Here is a 23,407-nt window from a genome sequence, read left to right as displayed (position 1 = left end):
CCGATACATACACACTGTTTACCCATGCAAACATCCTCACCACCCTCCTAATGAAGGCAAACTTTCCAAAAGAAATAGACAGGGAAAGAATTTAATCCATCCACCTTGGCACTTATGAACAGCTCTGAACAACCCTATGTTAACGTAGTAATGACTAGTCATAGAATCTCAGTCACATTTGGTCTTCCCTTGTCCCCCATTAATGTTCGAAGATGTGATTAATAGCAAGGTCCAAAAATGATTTAGGTAACCACTCCTACACTGGAGCCATAGTGATATCCAGTAGTAATATACATATAGGCATCAGGAGACAGGAGAAGAATGATGATACACTAGGTAGCAAGATGAGTGTTGCCCTCTGTAAGGTGCACACATGGAATCCATTTTCTAGCAAGAGTTAGGAGGTTCTTTCCTGATTCCGTGTTATAAGCACCGACTAGGGAGAGGGTGAGCACTTGCGGGGAGATTGCTTAGACATTTCTAAAGTTTTCTCTTCCTGAAGTTGATGGATCTTGGTGGAGAATCAGACTCTGCAACCTTGGCCTTGATAATATCATGGCAAACTAACTGGACAATTGGCCTAAACTAGAAATGAATCTATCCTCAGGACCACAGTGTGTCTGCCATTAGACTCTCGACTTTTAGACAGTTAAGAAAAGGAAGAATGAAGCAATTGTGAGAGTAGCTTTCTTCCAGGGAGCACACATACCCCGAGTGAGAAGACCTAGTTCTTTCCTAATATGTGTGCCAGAGCCCACCTGTTTGTGTTTTGATTGTTTCAGGCCTTTTCTTGCTAGAATTAAGAGCTAGCACTTTGTCTAAAACAAGCAACATGGGTATGTGTATTTCTGTCCAGGAAGCTATTAGGATTTAAGATGGTCTATACCCAGACCCAGTCAGTGTGTGGTTCTTTGAAAAAAAAACCACACACAAAATAATTTCCCGATGATAGAAGGGAGCTTTATCTTCATTTCCACCACAGGCTAAGCTCTGCTTTTATGCCTCTAACTTTTAGCGGGAGAAAATCCAAGCACCTGCTCCTGCGTGAGCAAGTCAATGGAAAGTCGGAGCCGAACTCCGTGTGGGTCCCAGTTTGGGTATCTGTGAAGGAAGTGGGAGCTGAACTGAATTTTTTCACTACATGTTTTCTCTGAAATATTTCCAATACATAGTTTCTATAGTATAAATATATATATTTTTTTATCTCCCTAAGGATTTTCTTAGAAACATCCAAGGAAGTATATTTTTATCTGACCTCTATGACAAATGGCTCGGTGTTATTGATCAAGGCAACAAAGAGGAGATGATAACTGCAGCTCGGAGGTAACGATGCAATAATTACTCTACTCTGGTCACATCTCCAAAATACACCCAACATACTATTAGGAAAACATTGGCTTACGTTTTCCAGCTTTGCCCACTATAATCATGACCAACGCCAAGGAGTTTCGAGTCTTCACACCCATGGGGCCCAGCTTCAGAATAGAGGCACACTTTAGGGCTATTATTGTTCTTCTCCTGATCTTATTAATCTGGACTCCTTGGCCGTTTTACACCTTCTGGATCCTTGAAACTGGTAGACAAAATTCCCTGGTCCAAGACAGATCAAGAGCAACAACTGCCAGGGCTATGACCTTAAAAGTCTGTCAGACATTTAACTAACCAGAGAAGTGTTTATCTGGCTCAGTAACTGAATTCAGTGCAACAATTTTGTCTACATTCATGCATGGAACTCTGCTACAGCGGTTGGTGTGCTAGATATACAAGGATGTATCCTGTTCCCTGTCTCTGTTTTTCCAACCTCCTAAGTGGAATCACTTGCCTAATTTAAAAGTGTGTTTTTTTGACTTTAGGCTTTTAGCCCAGCTGCCAAGAGCAAATGTTGTTCTCTTGCGATACCTTTTTGGAGTGCTATACAACATTGAGAAACATTCCTCATCCAATCAGATGAAACCTTATAATTTATCCGTTTGTATAGCCCCAAGCGTTCTTTACCCACCTGATTCCGGCAGCTTGGAATTGGAAGACAACTTGATAAGAAAGGTAATGAGAGCTCTCATTTTTGTCCCCCAGGGGGTAGAATCCCTACTTTGAACCGGACATGTGCAGTAGTAACTCTGACCGAAGGAACTTTGTGAAGTGCACATTTTCATTAGGCCCCTGTGGAGTGGCAGAGTTCTTTATGCTACTCTGGCGGGGTCTGAGAAGGGCTGTCGTTAAACGGGAAACTCGGAGCAGTCGAGTCACTTCTTCCCCCTCCAGGAGACTAAACACTAGACTGACTAAACGAGAGAGAGAAGAGTCGTGTGATACGATAGGAAAGAACCTGGGTTTTGGAGCTTCACCGGTCAAGGTTCAACTCTCAGCCTAATCCCTAAGGGACTCGTAACCTTGGGCAAAGCTATGGTTTCCTCACTACACAATGGCGACAACAGCCAGCTCCTCCGGTCATCACTGGCACATCCTGGGTGGCTTGGGCAATATGAGCCCCCATGCCTCCAAACACATTGGCCTTCCTCTGCCAATTGTGGCTCATCTAGAAAAGTACTCGGCTACTATTTCACCTCTGCTACATCATATGGAAACTAGCAAAAGATTCCAGAATATCCTAATAAGATGACAGGTCTTCCCCAAGCTCTCCCAGAGAGAGCCAGCATGAGGCAAAGCAATGCGTGAGAAGGGACTGAAGTTAGACAGATACGTTTTCTCTCCAGCTGTGTGGGTTTTCCCTCACAACCCCACCAAAATCCCTGCTTCCCAACTTTATGATACTTCTTCATTTAAGAAATGGTTTTCTTAAGTTGTTGTTCATACTTTATAAAGTTTCATAAGATGGTATACATCAGTTACAGCTCAGTAAAACTGGAAACAAAATTTAAAAGCAAAAAATAAGTATACGTTAATAAGGTAGGCTACTTTGAAAATTATCCTTGTTTTATTTAGATTTTGATATGTATTTATTTGAGAGAGGGAAAGAGAGAGCGTGAGCGGGGCAGGGGCAGAAGAAGAGGGAGAGGGAGAGGGAGAAGCCCAAGCCCATTCCAGGCTGAGCACGGAGCCCAAAGTTGGCTCCATGTGGGGCTGGATCTCACCACCATGAGATCGTGATCTGCGCCGAAATCAAGAGTCAGACGCCCAACAGAGGGGCCCCGAAATTTATCCTAGGCTTAAAGACGTAACCACTGATCCCAAAATGTTAGCTCTTTAACTAGGCCACGCATTATAACTTTAGCCCACCGATGGGCAGTATTTTAAAATGTGTACCCAAAGTACACGGGAAAGTATCACTCTTTCTAAGTTATTTCTGAGAGAACTCTGGTTTCTATTTGTTTCTGTTTTTTTGTGTTTTTTTTTAAACTTTTATTTATTTACTTGACTGAAAGAGACACAGCGAGAGAGGGAACACAAGCAGGGGGAGTGGGAGAGGGAGAAGCAGGCTTCCCGCTGAGCAGGGAGCCCGATGTAGGGCTGATCCCAGCACCCTGGGATTATGACCTGAGCCGAACGCAGACGCTTAACCGACTGAGCCACCCAGGCGCCCCTGGTTTCTACATATTTTTATCAACTCTGAATTTTTCTGAGAAGTCCTTCCCATTTTTTCTTAGATCCAAGGTCTGTATACAAAATGTGATTTATAACTATGCCCTATGGAAAAGAGCACCTCATTCTTGTCTTTTTGTGTTACAGATTTGTCTTGTACAATTTCTCATTGAAAATTGCCTCAGGATATTTGGAGAAGACATCACTTCCCTCTTGGGCGAGAACTCAATGAGTCGTGGTAACAGCGAGAAGGCTGCAGGTACCGGGAGTAATTTAATTGGCTTTAGTGAGAAGCAGACAGCAAGGTTGCCAGGGGTCATGGGAGATGCTTAGACAGAGCTGTTCTGGAGCCCAGAGCATCGCCAGGGCAAGGATTTCCATGGGCTCCTTCTTCCGAAGTCTGGCTCACAGGTCAAGGGAGGTCCCACACTGTTGTGAGACCAAAGAAAGGATAAGATGAGGTGTCTGACTTCAAGAAGTTTCTAGTGTAGATCATAAGGGCATTAGGACTCATCATGGTATGCTACAGTGTTTGGGAATTTTTTCTAACAAAATTCTAAGTGGGTGCTATATATCTATATATATATACAACATCATACATATATATGTAGTTATATAGATATATAATATATAATTAGATACTTATACCATATAAATATAACCATAGTATATATATTTATGTATATTAGATGTGCTCTGGTTGAAGCCAGAGCAAGGGGCCTTTCTTCCACTCCCTCCTCTTTTGGCTCAGGGGCTCTTGAGGCACCACAGGATTCCAGTGTCCTTTGAAACAGGTTGAAAAGAACTGGCATCATTGAGAAAAAAGGACTTGACTTGATATCAAAAAACTTCTCCAGAGTGTAAAGTCCTGTGCCCCCATTTACCAGCTATATTACCTTTGATCAGTTTTTCTAGCTCAGCATCAGTTTATTCATCTATAAATGTGGATAAAAATAATGTCTAAATCTTAGAATTGTGGTAAACACTAAATAAGATGATGGATGGAATCCACAAAAAGCCATTAATAGGACTAGGAGAAGTGCCCCTGAGAGTAGAGCTAGTACGATTTGAGCCTAGCTAATCACAGCTACCTGGCAGCAGTCCACCTTAGAAGGTAGACTTTTGATTCAGAACCTGGAGACACGTATCATCAATCCCACCATATTTCTGACATTTCTTGGTTTTATGATGCTTACCACATTGCTTTGAGGAAATCTTTAGGAAAATACAAGTCATCAGGAATTAAGATGTGTCTGGGACGCCTGGGTGGCTCAGTCATTAAGCGTCTGCCTTCAGCTCAGGTCATGATGCCGGGGTCCTGGGATCAAGCCCCGCATCGGGCTCCCTGCTCCGAGGGAAGCCTGCTTCTCCCTCTCACCCTCCCCCTGCTTGTGTTCCCTCTCTCGCTGTCTCTCTCCCTCTTTAAAAATATAAATAAAATCTGTAAAAAAAAAAAAAAAAAAAAAGGAAAATGAAGGTTCCGCGTATTAAACAACAACTACTACTACTAGTACTCTCTCTTTTACCTTAGACTCCGGCCGTAAGACTGTGACAAGCCGTTCTCTCAGTGACAGGGCCTTTTGTCAGGGTTCCAGCACTTGTCAGCACTACCAGTGCACAGCACCACCTTCCGCAGAGCCAGGACAGCTCTTTGGAGTTCCCCTCATGGATGTGTGTGATAAAGACAACTTGCCCTTCCCAATTCTGGTAGGTCATCTCCTCTTGGTCCTCTACAGCCCTCCTGAGGAGGGGAAACTCTGAGAGGCCACGTGTCCTCATCCAAATCTATCCCCAAATGGAGAAGTCATTAGACGGCCCCTGGCTTTGGCTGAGAAGCTCTGTTACTGTTATTTCAAGGAACAGAATCTGACTTAGGTCCAGCAGAGTCATGAGGCAAATACAACAGGAAAAGACATTCTTGTCCATTCCACTTGGGTCTTGTTTCCGCAAAGACCCACCGAGGCCTGTTCAGATCAGTCAAAATGACTGTGTGTATGTGAGTCTCTGAGAGTCCACCTCATCTTCACATTCTCCCTTCATTGCCTTCCTGCACTCACATGAGTCTCAAGTCTCCTTCAACGGAGTCTACTCAGTCTAACAACTGCAAACATCTGACACAAGCATAGACTCATCCTCTGGCAAATAGGAATCTGTTAATCCTAACAGAATATGTCAAATGAAAGCCACAGAGTTTGGCCTGTGTTATCTCAAACTGCTCTAGTGAATTGTCAGTGTGGACCTTCACTGAGTATTCGGTGTCTCTGCAAGCACTGTACGGGATGTAGGGAACGTTCTCCTAGCTATGAAGAAATGTATCATATTAGCTACTTTGTTACCTGCTAGCTACTACCCCAGGTCCTTCCATCAAAGCTAGCTAGGATTATCATCCTCCACACTTCCTAACCGAATCAGAGAAGCCTCAGTACAGGATGTAAGTGACCCAGCTCACACAATAGATAAGTAGCATAATAGACTTCAGATCCGTTGGATTCCCTGAGTCCAGCCCTTATAAAGATTCTACACAGCAGAGAGAGGACATGAAGATAGAGCAAAAGACAATTTAAGACTCATGAGAAGGGAGGGTAATCAGAGAAGGAGAAGAGAGTTTCTGAGCCTGACTTTAAAAGAGGGAAGGAAATAGAACAAGTAGGAAAGGAGTATACAGTCACTTAAAGAGAAATAAACAAATGGGAAATGAGTATTCCCTAAATAGACTTCCATACTTGGGGAAGAGCATCTACGTAGGGGAATAATGAGAAAAAAATGGTAAAGTAGGAAACAGACGGTGATTCCGCAAAGGCCTTGAAGCAGAGAAGTTTGATTTAAGACTGGAAACTCAATGGAAAGGAAAATCTGATTAAAAGAAGTGTTTAAAATGTTTCAGTGTATGACTGTAAAATGGATATTTCGGTAGAAAGTATATAGAGAGACACTGAAAAAAAAAAAAATTCTAAATTGCCTTTGGTCCTTCCCGCTCTAAAACAGTGTACCATTACATTCCCCTCCTCTTTCAAAACGGAGGCAAGCTTATGCTCTGCGTTTGTGGATATGAGATGCCATATACTTTTCTTTTCTTCCTACAGGCTATGCTTTCCTTTATTAATCAAAAAGGGCCCCTCACAGAAGGCATATTCAGAAACTCAGCCAATATAAAATCCTGCCATGTCCTAAAGGAGAAACTAAATTCTGGGGTCAAAGTGAACCCGTACAGCGAATCTGTTCATGTGGTCGCATCCGTCTTAAAGGTAGGGAAGGTTCTAGCATTATCCACACACGAGTAACTGAAGCTATGATTGGTGTCCTTCATCATGACTGCTCAAGAACCATAACGGGCATAATAGATTAAGAACCTGACAAGCTGAAAAACGCTTGACAAAATCAAAATGTAAGGAAGCTACTTTAGGAGTTAAAGCCCCATGTGTTAGAAATACTTTCCGTTTTCACTACACACCGCCCTCCCCACCTTCACTCCTGAAGACTCCATGCAAAATACTAATACTGAAATGACTACTAGTCATTATAATAAATTTCAAAATACGCACCGATACATACACACTGTTTACCCATGCAAACATCCTCACCACCCTCCTAATGAAGGCAAACTTTCGAAAAGAAATAGAACAGGGAAAGGATTTAATCCATCCACCTTGGCACTTATGAACAGCTCTGAACAACCCTATGTTAACGTGGTAAATGACTACAGTCATAGAATCTCAGTCACATTTGGTCTTCCCTTGTCCCCCGTTAATGTTCGAAGATGGGATCAATAGCAAGGTCCAGAAATGACTTAGGTAACCACTCCTACACTGGGGCCGTAGTGATATCCAGTAGTAATATACATACAGGCATCAGGAGACAGGAGAAGAATGATGATACACTAGGTAGCAAGATGAGTGTTGCCCTCTGTAAGGTGCACACATGGAATCGATTTTCTAGCAAGAGTTAGGAAGTTCTTTCCTGATTCCGTGTTATAAGCACCGAGTACGAAGAGGGTGAGCACTTGTGGGGAGAGTGCTTAGACATTTCTAAAGTTTTCTCTTCCTGAAGTTGACGGATCTTGGTGGAGAATCAGACTCTGCAACCTTGGCCTTATTAATATCATGGCAAACTAACTGGACAATTGTCCTAAACTAGAAATAAATCTATCCTCAGGACCACAGTGAGTCTGCCATTAGACTCTCGACTTTTAGACAGTTAAGAAAAGGAAGAATGAAGCAATTGTGAGAGTAGCTTTCTTCCAGGGAGCACGCATACCCCGAGTGAGAAGACCTACTTCTTTCCTAATATGTGTGGAAGAGCCCACCTGTTTGTGTTTTGATTGTTTCAGGCCTTTTCTTGCTAGAGTTAAGAGCTAGCACCTTGTCTAAAACAAGCAACATGGGTATGTGTATTTCTGTCCAGGAAGCTAATAGGATTTAGGATGGTCTATAGCCAGACCCTGTCAGTTTGTGGTACTTTGCAAAAAAAAAGCACACGCACAAAATAAGTTCCAGATGATAGAAGGGAGCTTTATCTTCATTTCCACTACAGGCTAAGCTCTGCTTTTTGCCTCTAAGTTTTAGCGGGAGAAAATCCAAGCACCTGCTCCAGCGTGTGCAAGTCAATGGAGAGTCAGAGCCGAGCTCCGTGTGGGTCCCAGTTTGGGTATCTGTGAAGGAAGTGGGGGCTGAACTGAATTTTTTAACTACATATTTTCTCTGGAATATTTGCAATACATAGTTTCTATAGTATATACAGATATATATATATATATTTTTTTATCTCCCTAAGGACTTTCTAAGAAATATCCAAGGAAGTATATTTTTATCTGACCTCTATGACAAATGGCTCGGTGTTATTGATCAAGGCAACAAAGAGGAAAAGACAACTGCAGCCCAGAGGTAATGGTGCCATAATTACTCTACTCTGGTTACATCTCCAAAATACAGCCAACATACTATTAGGAAAACATTGGCTTACGTTTTGCAGCTTTGCCCACTATAATCATGACCAACGCCAAAGAGTTTCAATTCTTCACACCCATGGGGCCCAACTTCAGAATAGAGGCACGCTTTAGGGCTATTATTGTTCTTCTCCTGATCTTATTAATGTGGACTCCTTGGCCGTTTGACACCTTCTGGATCCATGAAACTTGTAGACGAAATTCCCTGGTTCAAGACACATGCAAGAGCATCAACTGCCAGGGGTATGACCTTAAAAGTCTGTCAAACATTTAACTAACCTGAGAAGTGTTTATCTGGCTCAGGGACTGAATTCAGTGCAACAATTTTGTCTACATTCATGCCTGGAACTCTGCTAGAGCGGGTTGTGTGCTAGATATACAAGGATGTATCCTGTTCCCTGTCTCTGTTTTTCCAACCTCCTAAGTGGAATCACTTGCCTAATTTAAAAGTGTGTTTTTCTGACCTTAGGCTTTTAGCCCAGCTGCCAAGAGCAAATGTTGTTCTCTTGCGATACCTTTTTGGAGTGATATACAACATTGAGCAACATTCCTCATCCAATCAGATGACAGCTTATAATTTATCCGTTTGTATGGCCCCAAACGTTCTTTACCCACCTGATTCCGGCAGCTTGGAATTGGAAGACAACTTGATAAGAAAGGTAATGAGAGCTCTCATTTTTGTCCCCCAGGGGGTAGAATCCCTACTTTGAACCGGACATGTGCAGTAGTAACTCTGACGGATGGAACTTTGTGAAGTGCACATTTTCATTAGGCCCCTGTGGAGTGGCAGAGTTCTTTATCCTACTCTGGCGGGGTCTGGGAAGGGGTGTCGTTAAACGGGAAACTCGGAGCAGTCGAGTCACTTCTTCCCCCTCCAGGAGACTAAACACTAGACTGACTAAACGAGAGAGAGAAGAGTCATGTGATACGATAGAAAAGAACCTGGGCTTTGGAGCTTCACCAGTCAAGGTTCAACTCTCAGCCTAATCCCTGAGGGACTCGTAACCTTGGGCAAAGCCATGGTTTCCTCACTACACAATGGCGACAACAGCCAGCTCCTCCGGTCATCACTGGCACATCCTGGGTGGCTTGGGCAATATGAGCCCCCATGCCTCCAAACACATTGGCCTTCCTCTGCCAATTGTGGCTCATCTAGAAAAGTACTCGGCTACTATTTCACCTCTGCTACGTCATATAGAAACTAGCAAGAGATTCCAGAATATCCTAATAAGATGACAGGTCTTCCCCAAGCTCACCCAGAGAGAGCCAGCATGAGGCAAAGCAATGCGTGAGAAGGGACTGAAGTTAGACAGACAGATACGTTTTCTCTCCAGCTGTGTGGGTTTTCCCTCACAACCCCACCAAAATCCCTGCTTCCCAACTTTATGATACTTCTTCATTTAAGAAATGGTTTTCTTAAGTTTTTGTTCATACTTTATAAAGTTTCATAAGATGGTATACATCAGTTACAGCTCAGTAAAACTGGAAACAAAATTTAAAAGCAAAAAATTAGTAAACTTTAATAAGTAGGCTACTTTGAAAATTATCCTTGTTTTATTTATATTTTGATATGTATTTATTTGAAAGAGGGAAAGAGAGAGCGTGAGCGGGGCAGGGGCAGAAGAAGAGGGAGAGGGAGAGGGAGAAGCCCAAGCCCATTCCCCGCTGATCACGGAGCCCAAAGTTGGCTCCATGTAGGGCTGGATCTCACCACCCTGAGATCGTGATCTCCGCCGACATCAAGAGTCAGAGGCCCAACAGAGGGGCCCCGAAATTTATCCTAGGCTTAAAGACGTAACCACTGATCCCAAAATGTTAGCTCTTAAACTAGGCCACGTATTATAACTTTAGCCCACGGATGGGCAGTAGTTTAAAATGTGTACCCAAAGTACACGGGAAAGTATCACTCTTTCTAAGTTATTTCTGAGAGAACTCTGGTTTCTATGTGTTTCTGTTTTTTTGTGTTTTTTTTAAACTTTTATTTATTTACTTGACTGAGAGAGACACAGCGAGAGAGGGAACACAAGCAGGGGGAGTGGGAGAGGGAGATGCAGGCTTCGCGCTTAGCAGGGAGCGCGATGTAGGGCTGATCCCAGCACCCTGGGATTATGACCTGAGCCGAACGCAGACGCTTAACCGACTGAGCCACCCAGGCGCCCCTGGTTTCTACATATTTTTATCAACTCTGAATTTTTCTGAGAAGTCCTTCCCATTTTTTCTTAGATCCAATGTCTGTATACAAAATGTGATTTATAATTATGCCCTATGGAAAAGAGCACCCCATTCTTGTCTTTTTGTGTTACAGATTTGTCTTGTACAATTTCTCATTGAAAATTGCCTCAGGATATTTGGAGAAGACATCACTTCCCTCTTGGGCGAGAACTCAATGAGTCGTGGTAACAGCGAGAAGGCTGCAGGTACGGGGAGAAATTTAATTGGCTTTAGTGAGAAGCAGACAGCAAGGTTACCAGGGGTCATGGGAGATGCTTACACAGAGCTGTTCTGGAGCCCAGAGCATCGCCAGGGCAAGGATTTCCATGGGCTCCTTCTTCCGAAGGCTGGCTCACAGGTCAAGGGAGGTTCCACACTGTTGTGAGACCAAAGAAAGGATAAGATGAGGTGTCTGACTTCAAGAAGTTTCTAGTGTAGATCATAAGGGCATTAGGACTCATCATGGTATGCTACAGTGTTTGGGAATTTTTTCTAACAAAATTCTAAATGCGTATAACATCATACATATATATATAGTTATATATATATAATTAGATACTTATACTATATAAATATGTAATCAATATATATATATATTTATGTATATAAGATGTGCTCTGGTTGAAGCCAGAGCAAGGGGCCTTTCTTCCACTCCTTCCTCCTTTGGCTCAGGGGCTCTTGAGGCACCACAGGATTCCAGTGCCCTTTGAAGCGGGTTGAAAAGAACTGGCATCATTGAGAAAAAAGGACTTGACTTGATGTCAAAAAACCTCTCCAGAGTGTAAAGTCCTGTGCCCCATTTACCAGCTATATTATCTTTTGCCAGTTATTCCAGCTCAGCATCAGTTTATACATCTGTAAAATGTGGATAAAAATAATGTCTAAATCTTAGAATTGTGGTAAACACTAAATAAGATGATGGATGGAATCCACAAAAAGCCATTAATAGGACTAGGAGAAGTGCCCCTGAGAGTAGAGCTAGTACGATTTGAGCCCAGCTAATCACAGCTACCTGGCAGCAGTCCACCTTAGAAGGTAGACTTTCGATTCAGAACCTGGAGACACGTATCATCAATCCCTCCATATTTCTGACATTTCTTGGTTTTATGATGCTTACCACATTGCTTTGAGGAAATCTTTAGGACAATACAAGTCATCAGGAATTAAGATGAGTCTGGGGCGCCTGGGTGGCTCAGTCATTAAGCGTCTGCCTTCAGCTCAGGTCATGATCCCGGGGTCCTGGGATCGAGCCCCGCAACGGGCTCCCAGCTCCGAGGGAAGCCTGCTTCTCCCTCTGCCCCTCCCCCTGCTTGTGTTCCCTCTCTCGCTGTCTCTCTCCCTCTGTCAAAATATAAATAAAATCTGTAAAAAAAAAAAAAAAAGGGAAATGAAGGCTCAGCGTATTAAACAACAACTACTACTAATACTCTCTCTTCTTCCTTAGACTCCGGCCCTATGACTGTGACAAGCCGTTCTTTCAGAGCCAGGGCCTTTTGTCGGGGTTGCAGCACTTGTAGGCACACCCAGTGCACAGCCCCACCTTCCGCAAAGCCAGTACAGCTCTTTGGAGTTTCACTCATGGATATGTGTTATAAAGACAACCTTCCCTACCCAATTCTGGTAGGTCATCTCCTTTGGTCTTCTATAGCCCTCCTGAGGAGGGGACACTCTGAGAGGCCACGTGTCCTCATCCAAATCTATCCTCAAATGGAGTAGTCATTAGACAGCCCCTGGTTTTGGCTGAGAAGCTCTGTTACTGTTATTTCAAGGAACAGAATCTGACTTAGTTCCAGCAGAGTCATGAGGCAAATACAACAGGAAAAGACATTCTTGTCCATTCCACCTGGGTCTTGTTTTTACAAAGACCCACCGAGGCTTATTCAGATCAGTCAAAATGGACTCTGTGTATGTGAGTCTCTGAGAGTCCACCTCATCTTCACACTCTCCCTTCATTGCCTTCCTGCACTCACATGAGTCTCAAGTCTCCTTCAGCGGAGTCTACTCAGTCTAACAACTGCAAACATCTGACACAAGCATAGACTCATCCTCTGGCAAATAGGAATCTGTTAATCCTAACAGAGTATGTCAAATGGAAGCCACAGAGTTTGGCCTGTGTTATCTCAAACTACTGTAGTGAATTGTCAGTGTGGACATTCACTGAGTATTCGGTGTCTCTGCAAGCACTGTGCGGGATGTAGGGAACGTTCTGCTAGCTATGAAGAAATGTATCATTTTAGCTAGCATGTTACCTGCTACCTACTACCCCAGGTCCTTGCATCACAGGAAATTTAGGGGCTAGCTAGGATTATCATCCTCCGCACTGCCTAAAGGAATCAGAAAAGCCTCAGTACAGGATGCATGTGCCCCAGCTCACACAATAGATAAGTAGCATAATAGACTTCAGATCCATTGGATTCCCTGAGTCCAGCCCTTATTAAGTTTCTACACAGCAGGGAAAGGATATGAAGTTACAGCAAAAGACAATGAAAGACTCATGAGAAGGGAGGGTAATCAGAGAAGGAGAAGAGAGTTTCTGAGCCTGACTTTAAAACAGGGAAGGAAATAGAACAAGTAGGAATGGAGTATACAGTCACTTAAAGAGAAATAAACAAATGGGAAATGAGTATTCCCTAAATAGACTTCCATACTGGGTGCCTGGGTGGCTCAGTTGGTTAAGCGACTGCCTTCAGCTCAGGTCATGATCCTGGAGTCCCAGGATCGAGTCCCGCATCAGGCTCCCTGCTCGGCGGGGAGTCTGCTTCTCCCTCTGACCCTCCCCCCTCTCATGCTCTCTCTCTGTCTCATTCTTTCTCTCTCAAATAAATAAAATCTTTAAAAAAAAAAAAAAAAAAAAAATAGACTTCCATACTTGGGGAAGAGCATCTATGTAGGGAATAATGAGAAAGAAATGCTAAATTAGGAAACAGACGGTGATTCCCCAAAGGCCTTGAAGCGGAGAAGTTTGATTTAAAAGTGGAAACTCAGTGGACAGGAAAATCTGATTAAAAGAAGTTTTTAAACTGTTTCACTGTATGATTGTAAAATGGATATTTGGGTCAAAACTATATAGAAAGACACTGAAAAAAAGAAACCAATCTAAATTGACTTTACTCCTTCCCACTCTAAAACAGTGTACCATTATATTCCCGTGCTCTTTCAAAATGCAGGCAAGCTTGTGCTCTGCGTTTGTGGATATGAGATGCCATATACTTTTCTTTTCTTCCTACAGGATATGCTTTCCTTTATTAATCAAAAAGGGCCCCTCACAGAAGGCATATTCAGCAAATCAGCCAATATAAAATCCTGCATGGTCCTAAAGGAGAAACTAAATTCTGGGGTCAAAGTGAACCCGTACAGCGAATCTGTTCATGTGGTCGCATCCATCTTAAAGGTAGGGAAGGTTCTACCATTATCCACACACGAGTAACTGAAGCTATGAGGCACACTTTAGTCCTTCAACAAGACTCCTCAAGAACCATAAAGGGCATAATAGATTAAGAACCTGACAAGCTAAAAAACCCTTGAGAAAATCAAAATTTAAGGAAGCTACTTTAGGAGTTAAAAGCCCCATGTATTAGAAATCCTTTGTTTTCACTACACACCGCCCTCCCCACTTTCACTCCTAAAGACTCCATGCAAAATACTAATACTGAAATGACTACTAGTCATGATAATAAATTTCAAAATACGCACCGATACATACACACAGTTTACCCATGCAAACATCCTCACCGCCCTCCTAATGAAGGCAAACTTTCCAAAAGAAATAGAACAGGGAAAGAATTTAATCCATCCACCTTGGCACTTATGTACAGCTCTGAACAACCCTATGTTAACGTAGTAATGACTACAGTCGTAGAATCTCAGTCACATTTGGTCTTCCCTTGTCCCCCGTTAATGTTCGAAGATGGGATCAATAGCAAAGTCCAGAAATGACTTAGGTAACCACTCCTACACTGCGGTCATAGTGATATCCAGTAGTAATATACATATAGGCATCAGGAGACAGGAGAGGAATGATGATACACTAGGTAGCAAGATGAGTGTTGCCCTCTGTGAGGTGTACACATGGAATCCATTTTCTAGCAAGAGTTAGGAGGTTCTTTCCTGATTCCGTGTTATAAGCACCGACTAGGAAGAGGGTGAGCACTTGTGGGGAGAGTGCTTAGACATTTCTAAACTTTTCTCTTCTTGAAGTTGACGGATCTTGGTGGAGAATGAGACTCTGCAACCTTGGCCTTGATACTATCATGGCAAACTAACTGGACAATTGTCCTAAACTAGAAATGAATCTATCCTCAGGACCACAGTGAGTCTGCCATTGGACTCTCGACTTTTAGACAGTTAAGAAAAGGAAGAATGAAGCAATTGTGAGAATAGCTCTCTTCCAGGGAGCACGTATACCCCGAGTGAGAAGACCTAGTTCTTTCCTAATATGTGTGCCAGAGCCCACCTGTTTGTGTTTTGATTGTTTCAGGCCTTTTCTTGCTAGAATTAAGAGCTAGCACTGTGCCTAAAACAAGCAACATGGGTATGTGTATTTCTGTCCAAGAAGCTAATAGGATTTAGGATGGTCTATAGCCAGACGCTGTCAGTTTGTGGTACTTTGCAAAAAAAGCACACATACAAAATAAGTTCCAGATGATACAAGGGAGCTTTATCTTCATTTCCACCACAGGCTAAGCTCTGCTTTTATGCCTCTAAGTTTTAGCGGGAGAAAATCCAAGCACCTGCTCCTGCGTGTGCAAGTCAATGGAGAGTCAGAGCCGAGCTCCGTGTGGGTCCCACTTTGGGTATCTGTGAAGGAGGTGGGGGCTGAACTGAATTTTTTAACTACATATTTTCTCTAGAATATTTCCAATACATATTTTCTATAATATATACACATATTTTTTTTTATCTCCCTAAGGACTTTCTGAGAAATATCCAAGGAAGTATATTTTTATCTGATCTCTATGACAAATGGCTCGGTGTTATTGATCAAGGCAACAAAGAGGAGATGATAACGGCAGCCCGGAGGTAACGATGCATAATTACTCTACTCTGTTCACATCTCCAAATAATACCCAACATACTATGAGGAAAACATTGGCTTACATTTTGCAGCTTTGCCCTCTATAATCATGACCAACGCCAAAGAGTTTCAATTCTTCACGCCCATGGGGGCCAGCTCAGAATAGAGGCACACTTTAGGGCTATTATTGTTCTTCTCCTGATCTTATTAATGTGGACTCCTTGGCCGTTTTACACCTTCTGGATCCATGAAACTGGTAGACAAAATTCCCTGGTCCAAGACAGATCAAGAGCAACAACTGCCAGGGCTATGACCTTAAAAGTCTGTCAGACATTTAACCAACCAGGCAAGTGTGTATCTGGCTCAGGAACTGAATTCAGTGCAACAATTTTGTATACATCCATGCCTGGAACGCTGCTAGAGCGGGTTGTGTGCTAGATATACAAGGATGTATCCTGTTCCCTGTCTCTGTTTTTCCAACCTCCTAAGTGGAATCACTTGCCTAATTTAAAACTGTGTTTTTCTGACCTTAGGCTTTTAGCCCAGCTGCCAAGAGCAAATGTTGTTCTCTTGCGATACCTTTTTGGAGTGCTATACAACATTGAGCAACATTCGTCATCCAATCAGATGAAAGCTTATAATTTATCCGTTTGTATAGCCCCATGCGTTCTTTACCCACCTGATTCCGAAAGCTTGGAATTGGAAGACAACATGATAAAAAAGGTAATGAGAGGTCTCATTCTTGTCCCCCAGGGGGTAGAATCCCTTCTTTGAACCGGACATGTGCAGTAGTAACTCTGACGGATGGAACTTTGTGAACTGCACATTTTCATTAGGCCCCTGTGGAATGGCAGAGTTCTTTATGCTACTCTGGCGGGGTCTGGAAAGGGGTGTCATTAAACGGGAAACTCAGAGTGGTCGAGTCACTTCTTCCCTCTCCAGGAGACTAAACCTAGACTGACTAAAAAAGAGATAGAAGAGTCGTGTGATACGATAGAAAAGAACCTGGGCTTTGGAGCTTCACCAGTCAAGGTTCAACTCTCAGCCTAATCCCTGAGGGACTCGTAACCTTGGGCAAAGCCATGGTTTCCTCACTGCACAATGGCGACAACAGCCAGCTCCTCCGGTCATCACTGGCACATCCTGGGTGGTTTGGGCAATATGAGCCCCCATGCCTCCAAACACATTGGCCTTCCTCTGCCAATTGTGGCTCATCTAGAAAAGTACTCGGCTACTATTTCACCTCTGCTACATCATACGTAAACTAGGAAGAGATTCCAGAATATCCTAATAAGATGACAGGTCTTCCCCAAGCTCACCAAGAGAGACAGTATGAGGCAAAGCAATGCGTGAGAATGGACTGAAGTTAGACAGACAGATACATTTTCTCTCCAGCTGTGTGGGTTTTCCCTCACAACCGCACCAAAATCCCTGCTTCCCAACTTTAAGATACTTCTTCATTTAAGAAATGGTTTTAAGTTTTTGTTCATACTTCATTAAGTTTCATAAGATGTTATACATCAGTTACAGCTCAATAAAACTGGAAACAAAATTTAAAAACAAAAAATAAGTAAACTTTAATAAGGTAGGCTACTTTGAAAATTATCCTAGTTTTATTTATTTTTTGATATGTATTTATTTAAGAGATGGAAAGAGAGACCATGAGTGGGGCAGGGGCAGAGGAAGAGGGAGAGGGAGAAGCCCAAGCCGATTCCCCGCTGAACACGGAGCCCAAAGTTAGCTCCATGTGCGGCTGGATCTCACCACCATGACATCGTGATCTGCGCCGAAATCAAGAGTCAGACGCCCAACTGAGGGGCCCAGAAATTTATCCTAGGCTTAAAGATGTAACCACTGATCCCAAAATGTTAGCTCTTAAACTAGGCCACGCATTATAACTTTAGCCCACTGATGAGCAGTATTTTAAAATGTGTATCCAAAGTACACGGGAAAGTATCACTCTTTCTAAGTTATTTCAGAAAGAACTCTGGTTTCTATGTGTTTTTGGGTTTTTTTGTTTTTTCTTTAAACTTTTATTTATTTACTTGACTGAGAGAGACACAGCGAGAGACGGAACACAAGCAGGGGGAGTGGGAGACGGAGAAGCAGGCTTCACGCTGAGCAGGGAGCCTGATGTAGGGCTGATCCCAGCACCCTGGGATTATGACCTGAGCCGAACGCAGACGCTTAACCAACTGAGCCACCCAGGCGCCCCTGGTTTCTACATATTTTTATCAACTCTGAATTTTTCTGAGAAGTCCTTCCCATTTTTTCTTAGATCCAAGGTCTGTATAGAAAATGTGATTTATAACTATGCCCTATGGAAAAGAGCACCCCATTCTTGTCTTTTTGTGTTACAGATATGTCTTGTACAATTTCTCATTGAAAATTGCCTCAGGATATTTGGAGAAGACATCACTTCCCTCTTGGGCGAGAACTCAATGAGTCGTGGTAACAGCGAGAAGGCTGCAGGTACCGGGAGTAATTTAATTGGCTTTAGTGAGAAGCAGATAGCAAGGTTACCAGGGGTCATGGGAGATGTTTAGACAGAGCTGTTCTGGAGCCCAGAGCATCGCCAGGGCAAGGATTTCCATGGGCTCCTTCTTCCGAAGGCTGACTTGATGTCAAAAAACCTCTCCAGAGTGTAAAGTCCTGTGCCCCCATTTACCAGCTATGTTACCTTTGATCAGTTTTTCTAGCTCAGCATCAGTTTATTGATCTCTAAAATGTAGATAAAATAATGTCTAAATCTTAGAATTGTGGTAAACACTAAATAAGATGATGGATGGAATCCACAAAAAGCCATTAATAGGACTAGGAGAAGTGCCCCTGAGAGTAGAGCTAGTACGATTTGAGCCTAGCTAATCACAGCTACCTGGCAGCAGTCCACCTTAGAAGGTAGACTTTCGATTCAGAACCTGGAGACACGTATCATCAATCCCTCCATATTTCTGACATTTCTTGGTTTTATGATGCTTACCACATTGCTTTGAGGAAATCTTTAGGAAAATACAAGTCATCAGGAATTAAGATGAGTCTGGGGCGCCTGGGTGGCTCAGTCATTAAGCGTCTGCCTTCAGCTCAGGTCATGATCCCGGGGTCCTGGGATCGAGCCCCGCATCGGCCTCCCTGCTCCGAGGGAAGCCTGCTTCTCCCTCTGCCCCTCCCCCTGTTTGTGTTCCCTCTCTCGTTGTCTCTCTCCCTCTGTCAAAATATAAATAAAATGTGTAAAAAAAAAAAAAAGGAAAAAGAAGGTTCAGCGTATTAAACAACAACTACTACTACTAGTACTCTCTCTTCTTCCTTAGACTCCGGTCGGAAGACTGTGAAAAGCCATTTTTTCAGAGACAGGGCCTTTTGGTGGGGCTCCGGCACTTCCCAGCACACCCAGTGCACAGCCCCACCTTCCGCAAAGCCAGGACAGCTCTTTGGAGTTTCCCTCATGGATGTGTGTGATAAAGACAACTTGCCCTTCCCAATTCTGGTAGGTCATCTCCTTTTGGTCTTCTACAGCCCTCCTGAGGAGGGGAAACTCTGAGAGGCCACGTGTCCTCATCCAAATCTATCCCCAAATGGAGAAGTCATTAGACAGCCCTTGGCTTTGGCTGAGAAGCTCTGTTACTGTTATTTCAAGGAACAGAATCTGACTTAGGTCCAGCAGAGTCGTGAGGCTAATACAACAGGAAAAGACTTTCTTATCCATTCCACATGGGTCTTGTTTCCACAAAGACCCACCGAAGCCTGTTCAGATCAGTCAAAAAGGACTCTGTGTATGTGAGTCTCTGAGAGTCCACCTCATCTTCACACTCTCCCTTCATTGCCTTCCTGCACTCACATGAGTCTCAAGTCTCCTTCAGTGGAGTCTACTCAGTCTAACAACTGCAAACATCTGACATGAGCATGGACTCATCCTCTGGCAAATAGGAATCTGTTAATCCTAACAGAATATATCAAATGAAAGCCACAGAGTTTGGCCTGTTTTATCTCAAACTGCTGTAGTGAATTGTCAGTGTGGACCTTCACTGAGTATTCGGTGTCTCTGCAAGCACTGTACGGGATGTAGGGAACGTTCTCCTAGCTATAAAGAAATGTATCATATTAGCTACTTTGTTACCTGCTAGCTACTACCCCAGGTCCATGCATCACAGCAAATTTAGGAGCTAGCTAGGATTATCATCCTCCACACTTCCTAACCGATTCAGAAAAGCCTCAGTACAGGATGTATGTGCCCGAGCTCACACAATAGATAAGTAGCATACTAGACTTCAGATCCATTTTATTCCCTGAGTCCAGCCCTTATTAAGATTCTACACAGCAGAGAGAGGACGTGAAGATAGAGCAAAAGAGAATTTAAGACTCATGAGAAGGGAGGGTAATCAGAGAAAGAGAAGAGACTTTCTGGGCCTGACTTTAAAAGAGGGAAGGAAATAGAACAAGTAGGAAAGGAGTATAGAGTCACTTAAAGAAAAATAAACAAATGGGAAATGAGTATTCGCTAAATAGACTTCCATATTTGGGGAAGAGCATCTACATAAGGGAATAATGAGAAAAGAATGGTAAAGTAGGAAACAGATGGTGATTCCGCAAAGGCCTTGAAGCATAGAAGTTTGATTTAAGAGTGGAAACTCAATGGAAAGGAAAATCTGATTAAAAGAACTGTTTAAATTGTTTCAGTGTATGACTGTAAAATGGATATTTGGGTAGAAAGTATATAGAGAAACACTGAAAAAAAAACAATCTAAATCGACTTTGGTCCTTCCCGCTCTAAAACAGTGTACCAGTACATTCCCCTCCTCTTTCAAAACGGAGGCAAGCTTGTGCTCTGCGTTTGTGGATATGAGATGCCATATACTTTGCTTTTCTTCCTACAGGGTATGCTTTCCTTTATTAATGAAAAAGGGCCCCTCACAGAAGGCATATTCAGAAACTCAGCCAATATAAAATCCTGCCATGTCCTAAAGGAAAAACTGAATTCTGGGGTCAAAGTGAACCCATACAGCGAATCTGTTCATGTGGTCGCATCCGTCTTAAAGGTAGGGAAGGTTCTAGCAGTATCTACACACGAGTAACTGAAGCTATGACTGGTGTCCTTCATCAAGACTGCTCAAGAACAATAATGGGCATAATAGATTAAGAACCTGACAAGCTGAAAAACGCTTAACAAAAGCAAAATTTAAGGAAGCGACTTTAGGAGTTAAGCCCCATGTGTTAGAAATACTTTCTCTTTTCACTACACACCGCCCTCCCCACCTTCACTCCTAAAGACTCCATGCAAAATACTAATACTGAAATGACTACTAGTCATGATAATAAATTTCAAAATACGCACCGATACATACACAGTTTACCCATGAAAACATCCTCACCACCCTCCTAATGAAGGCAAACTTTCCAAAAGAAATACAACAGGGAAAGAATTTAATCCATCCACCTTGGCACTTATGAACAGCTCTGAACAACCCTATGTTAACATAGTAATTACTACAGTCATAGAATGTCAGTCGCATATGGTCTTCCCTTGTCCCCCGTTAATGTTCGAAGATGTGATCAATAGCAAGGTCCAGAAATGACTTAGGTAACCACTCCTACACTGGGGCCATAGTGATATCCAGTAGTAATATACATACAGGCATCAGGAGACAGGAGAAGAATGATGCTACACTAGGTAGCAAGATGAGTGTTGCCCTCTGTAAAGTGCACACATGGAATCGATTTTCTAGCAAGAGTTAGGAGGTTCTTTCCTGATTCCGTGTTATAAGCACTGACTAGGGAGAGGGTGAGCACTTGTGGGGAGAGTGCTTAGACATTTCTAAAGTTTTCTCTTCCTGAAGTTGATGGATCTTGGTGGAGAATCAGACTCTGCAACCTTGGCCTTGATACTATGATGGCAAACTAACTGGACAATTGGCCTAAACTAGAAATGAATCTATCCTCAGGACCACAGTGAGTCTGCCATTAGACTCTCGACTTTTAGACAGTTAAGAAAAGGAAGAATGAAGCAATTGTGCGAGTAGCTTTCTTCCAGGGAGCACACATACCCCGAGTGAGAAGACCTAGTTCTTTCCTAATATGTGTGCAAGAGCCCACCTGTTTGTGTTTTGATTGTTTCAGGCCTTTTCTTGCTAGAGTTAAGAGCTAGCACCTTGTCTAAAACAAGCAATATGGGTATGTGTATTTCTGTCCAGGAAGCTAATAGGATTTAGGATGGTCTATAGCCAGACCCTGTCAGTTTGTGGTACTTTACAAAAAAAAAACCACTCACACAAAATAAGTTCCAGATGATAGAAGGGAGCTTTATCTTCATTTCCACCACAGGCTAAGCTCTGCTTTTATGCCTCTAAGTTTTAGCGGGAGAAAATCCAAGCACCTGCTCCTGCGTGTGCAAGTCAATGGAAAGTCAGAGCCGAGCTCCGTGTGGGTCCCAGTTTGGGTATCTGTGAAGGAAGTGGGGGCTGAACTGAATTTTTTAACTACATATTTTCTCTGGAATATTTCCAATACATAGTTTCTATAGTTTATATTTATGTATATATATATATATATACATTTTTTTTTTATCTCCCTAAGGATTTTCTTAGAAATATCCACGGAAGTATATTTTTATCTGACCTCTATGACAAATGGCTCGGTGTTATTGATCAAGGCAACAAAGAGGAGAAGATAACTGCAGCCCAGAGGTAATGATGCCATAATTACTCTACTCTGGTCACATCTCCAAAATACAGCCAACATACTATTAGGAAAACATTGGCTTACGTTTTGCAGCTTTGCCCACTATAATCATGACCAACGCCAAAGAGTTTCAATTCTTCACACCCATGGGGCCCAACTTCAGAATAGAGGCACGCTTTAGGGCTATTATTGTTCTTCTCCTGATCTTATTAATCTGGACTCCTTGGCCATTTGACACCTTCTGGATCCTTGAAACTGATAGACAAAATTCCCTGGTTCAAGACACATGCAAGAGCATCAACTGCCAGGGCTATGACCTTAAAAGTCTGTCAAACATTTAACTAACCAGAGAAGTGTTTATCTGGCTCAGGGACTGAATTCAGTGCAACAATTTTGTCTACATTCATGCCTGGAACTCTGCTAGAGCGGGTTGTGTGCTAGATATACAAGGATGTATTCTGTTCCCTGTCTCTGTTTTTCCAACCTCCTAAGTGGAATCACTTGCATAATTTAAAAGTGTGTTTTTCTGACCTTAGGCTTTTAGCCCAGCTGCCAAGAGCAAATGTTGTTCTCTTGCGATACCTTTTTGGAGTGCTATACAACATTGAGCAACATTCGTCATCCAATCAGATGACAGCTTATAATTTATCCGTTTGTATAGCCCCAAGCGTTCTTTACCCACCTGATTTCGGCACCTTGGAACTGGAAGACAACTTGATAAAAAAGGTAATGAGAGCTCTCATTTTTGTCCCCCAGGGGGTAGAATCCCTACTTTGAACCGGACATGTGCAGTAGTAACTCTGACGGATGGAACTTTGTCAAGTGCACATTTTCATTAGGCCCCTGTGGAGTGGCAGAGTTCTTTAAGCTACTCTGGCGGGGTCTGGGAAGGGGTGTCGTTAAATGGGAAACTCGGAGCAGTCGAGTCACTTCTTCCCCCTCCAGGAGACTAAACACTAGACTGACTAAACGAGAGAGAGAAGAGTCATGTGATACGATAGAAAAGAACCTGGGCTTTGGAGCTTCAC

The 23,407-nt window shown here is 42.9% G+C and overlaps 1 protein-coding gene and 1 long non-coding RNA gene across 3 annotated transcripts; both read left to right on the top strand.

Annotated features, from left to right (window-relative positions):
• Positions 1-10,798: 10,798 nt before the first annotated feature.
• LOC135363140 (rho GTPase-activating protein 20-like) lies at positions 10,799-14,407 on the top strand. The gene is made up of 3 exons (XM_064583823.1): positions 10,799-10,899; positions 12,138-12,313; positions 13,923-14,407. The coding sequence occupies exons 1-3, from the start codon at positions 10,869-10,871 to the stop codon at positions 14,118-14,120; spliced, it is 405 nt and encodes a 134-aa protein (XP_064439893.1). The 5' UTR covers positions 10,799-10,868; the 3' UTR covers positions 14,121-14,407.
• Positions 14,408-16,233: 1,826 nt separating this feature from the next.
• LOC135363132 (uncharacterized) lies at positions 16,234-22,397 on the top strand. Of its 2 annotated transcripts, none has more exons than XR_010408820.1 (3): positions 16,234-16,430; positions 19,016-19,191; positions 20,579-21,345. It is a non-coding gene; the product is annotated as an uncharacterized LOC135363132 (long non-coding RNA). The 2 variants fall into 2 exon arrangements; XR_010408821.1 differs by lacking the exon at positions 16,234-16,430 and adding an exon at positions 22,275-22,397 and having other exon boundaries at positions 18,704-19,191; positions 20,579-20,740.
• Positions 22,398-23,407: the final 1,010 nt, after the last annotated feature.

The sequence above is a fragment of the Mirounga angustirostris genome, unplaced genomic scaffold (genome assembly GCF_029215605.1).
Source record: "Mirounga angustirostris isolate CCGP_5_RB_7025 unplaced genomic scaffold, mMirAng1.0.hap1 SCAF_31, whole genome shotgun sequence".
NCBI lineage: Eukaryota > Metazoa > Chordata > Mammalia > Carnivora > Phocidae > Mirounga > Mirounga angustirostris.
Note: the sequence above shows the minus strand (reverse complement) of the source record. Positions and strands in the feature narration are given on the sequence as shown.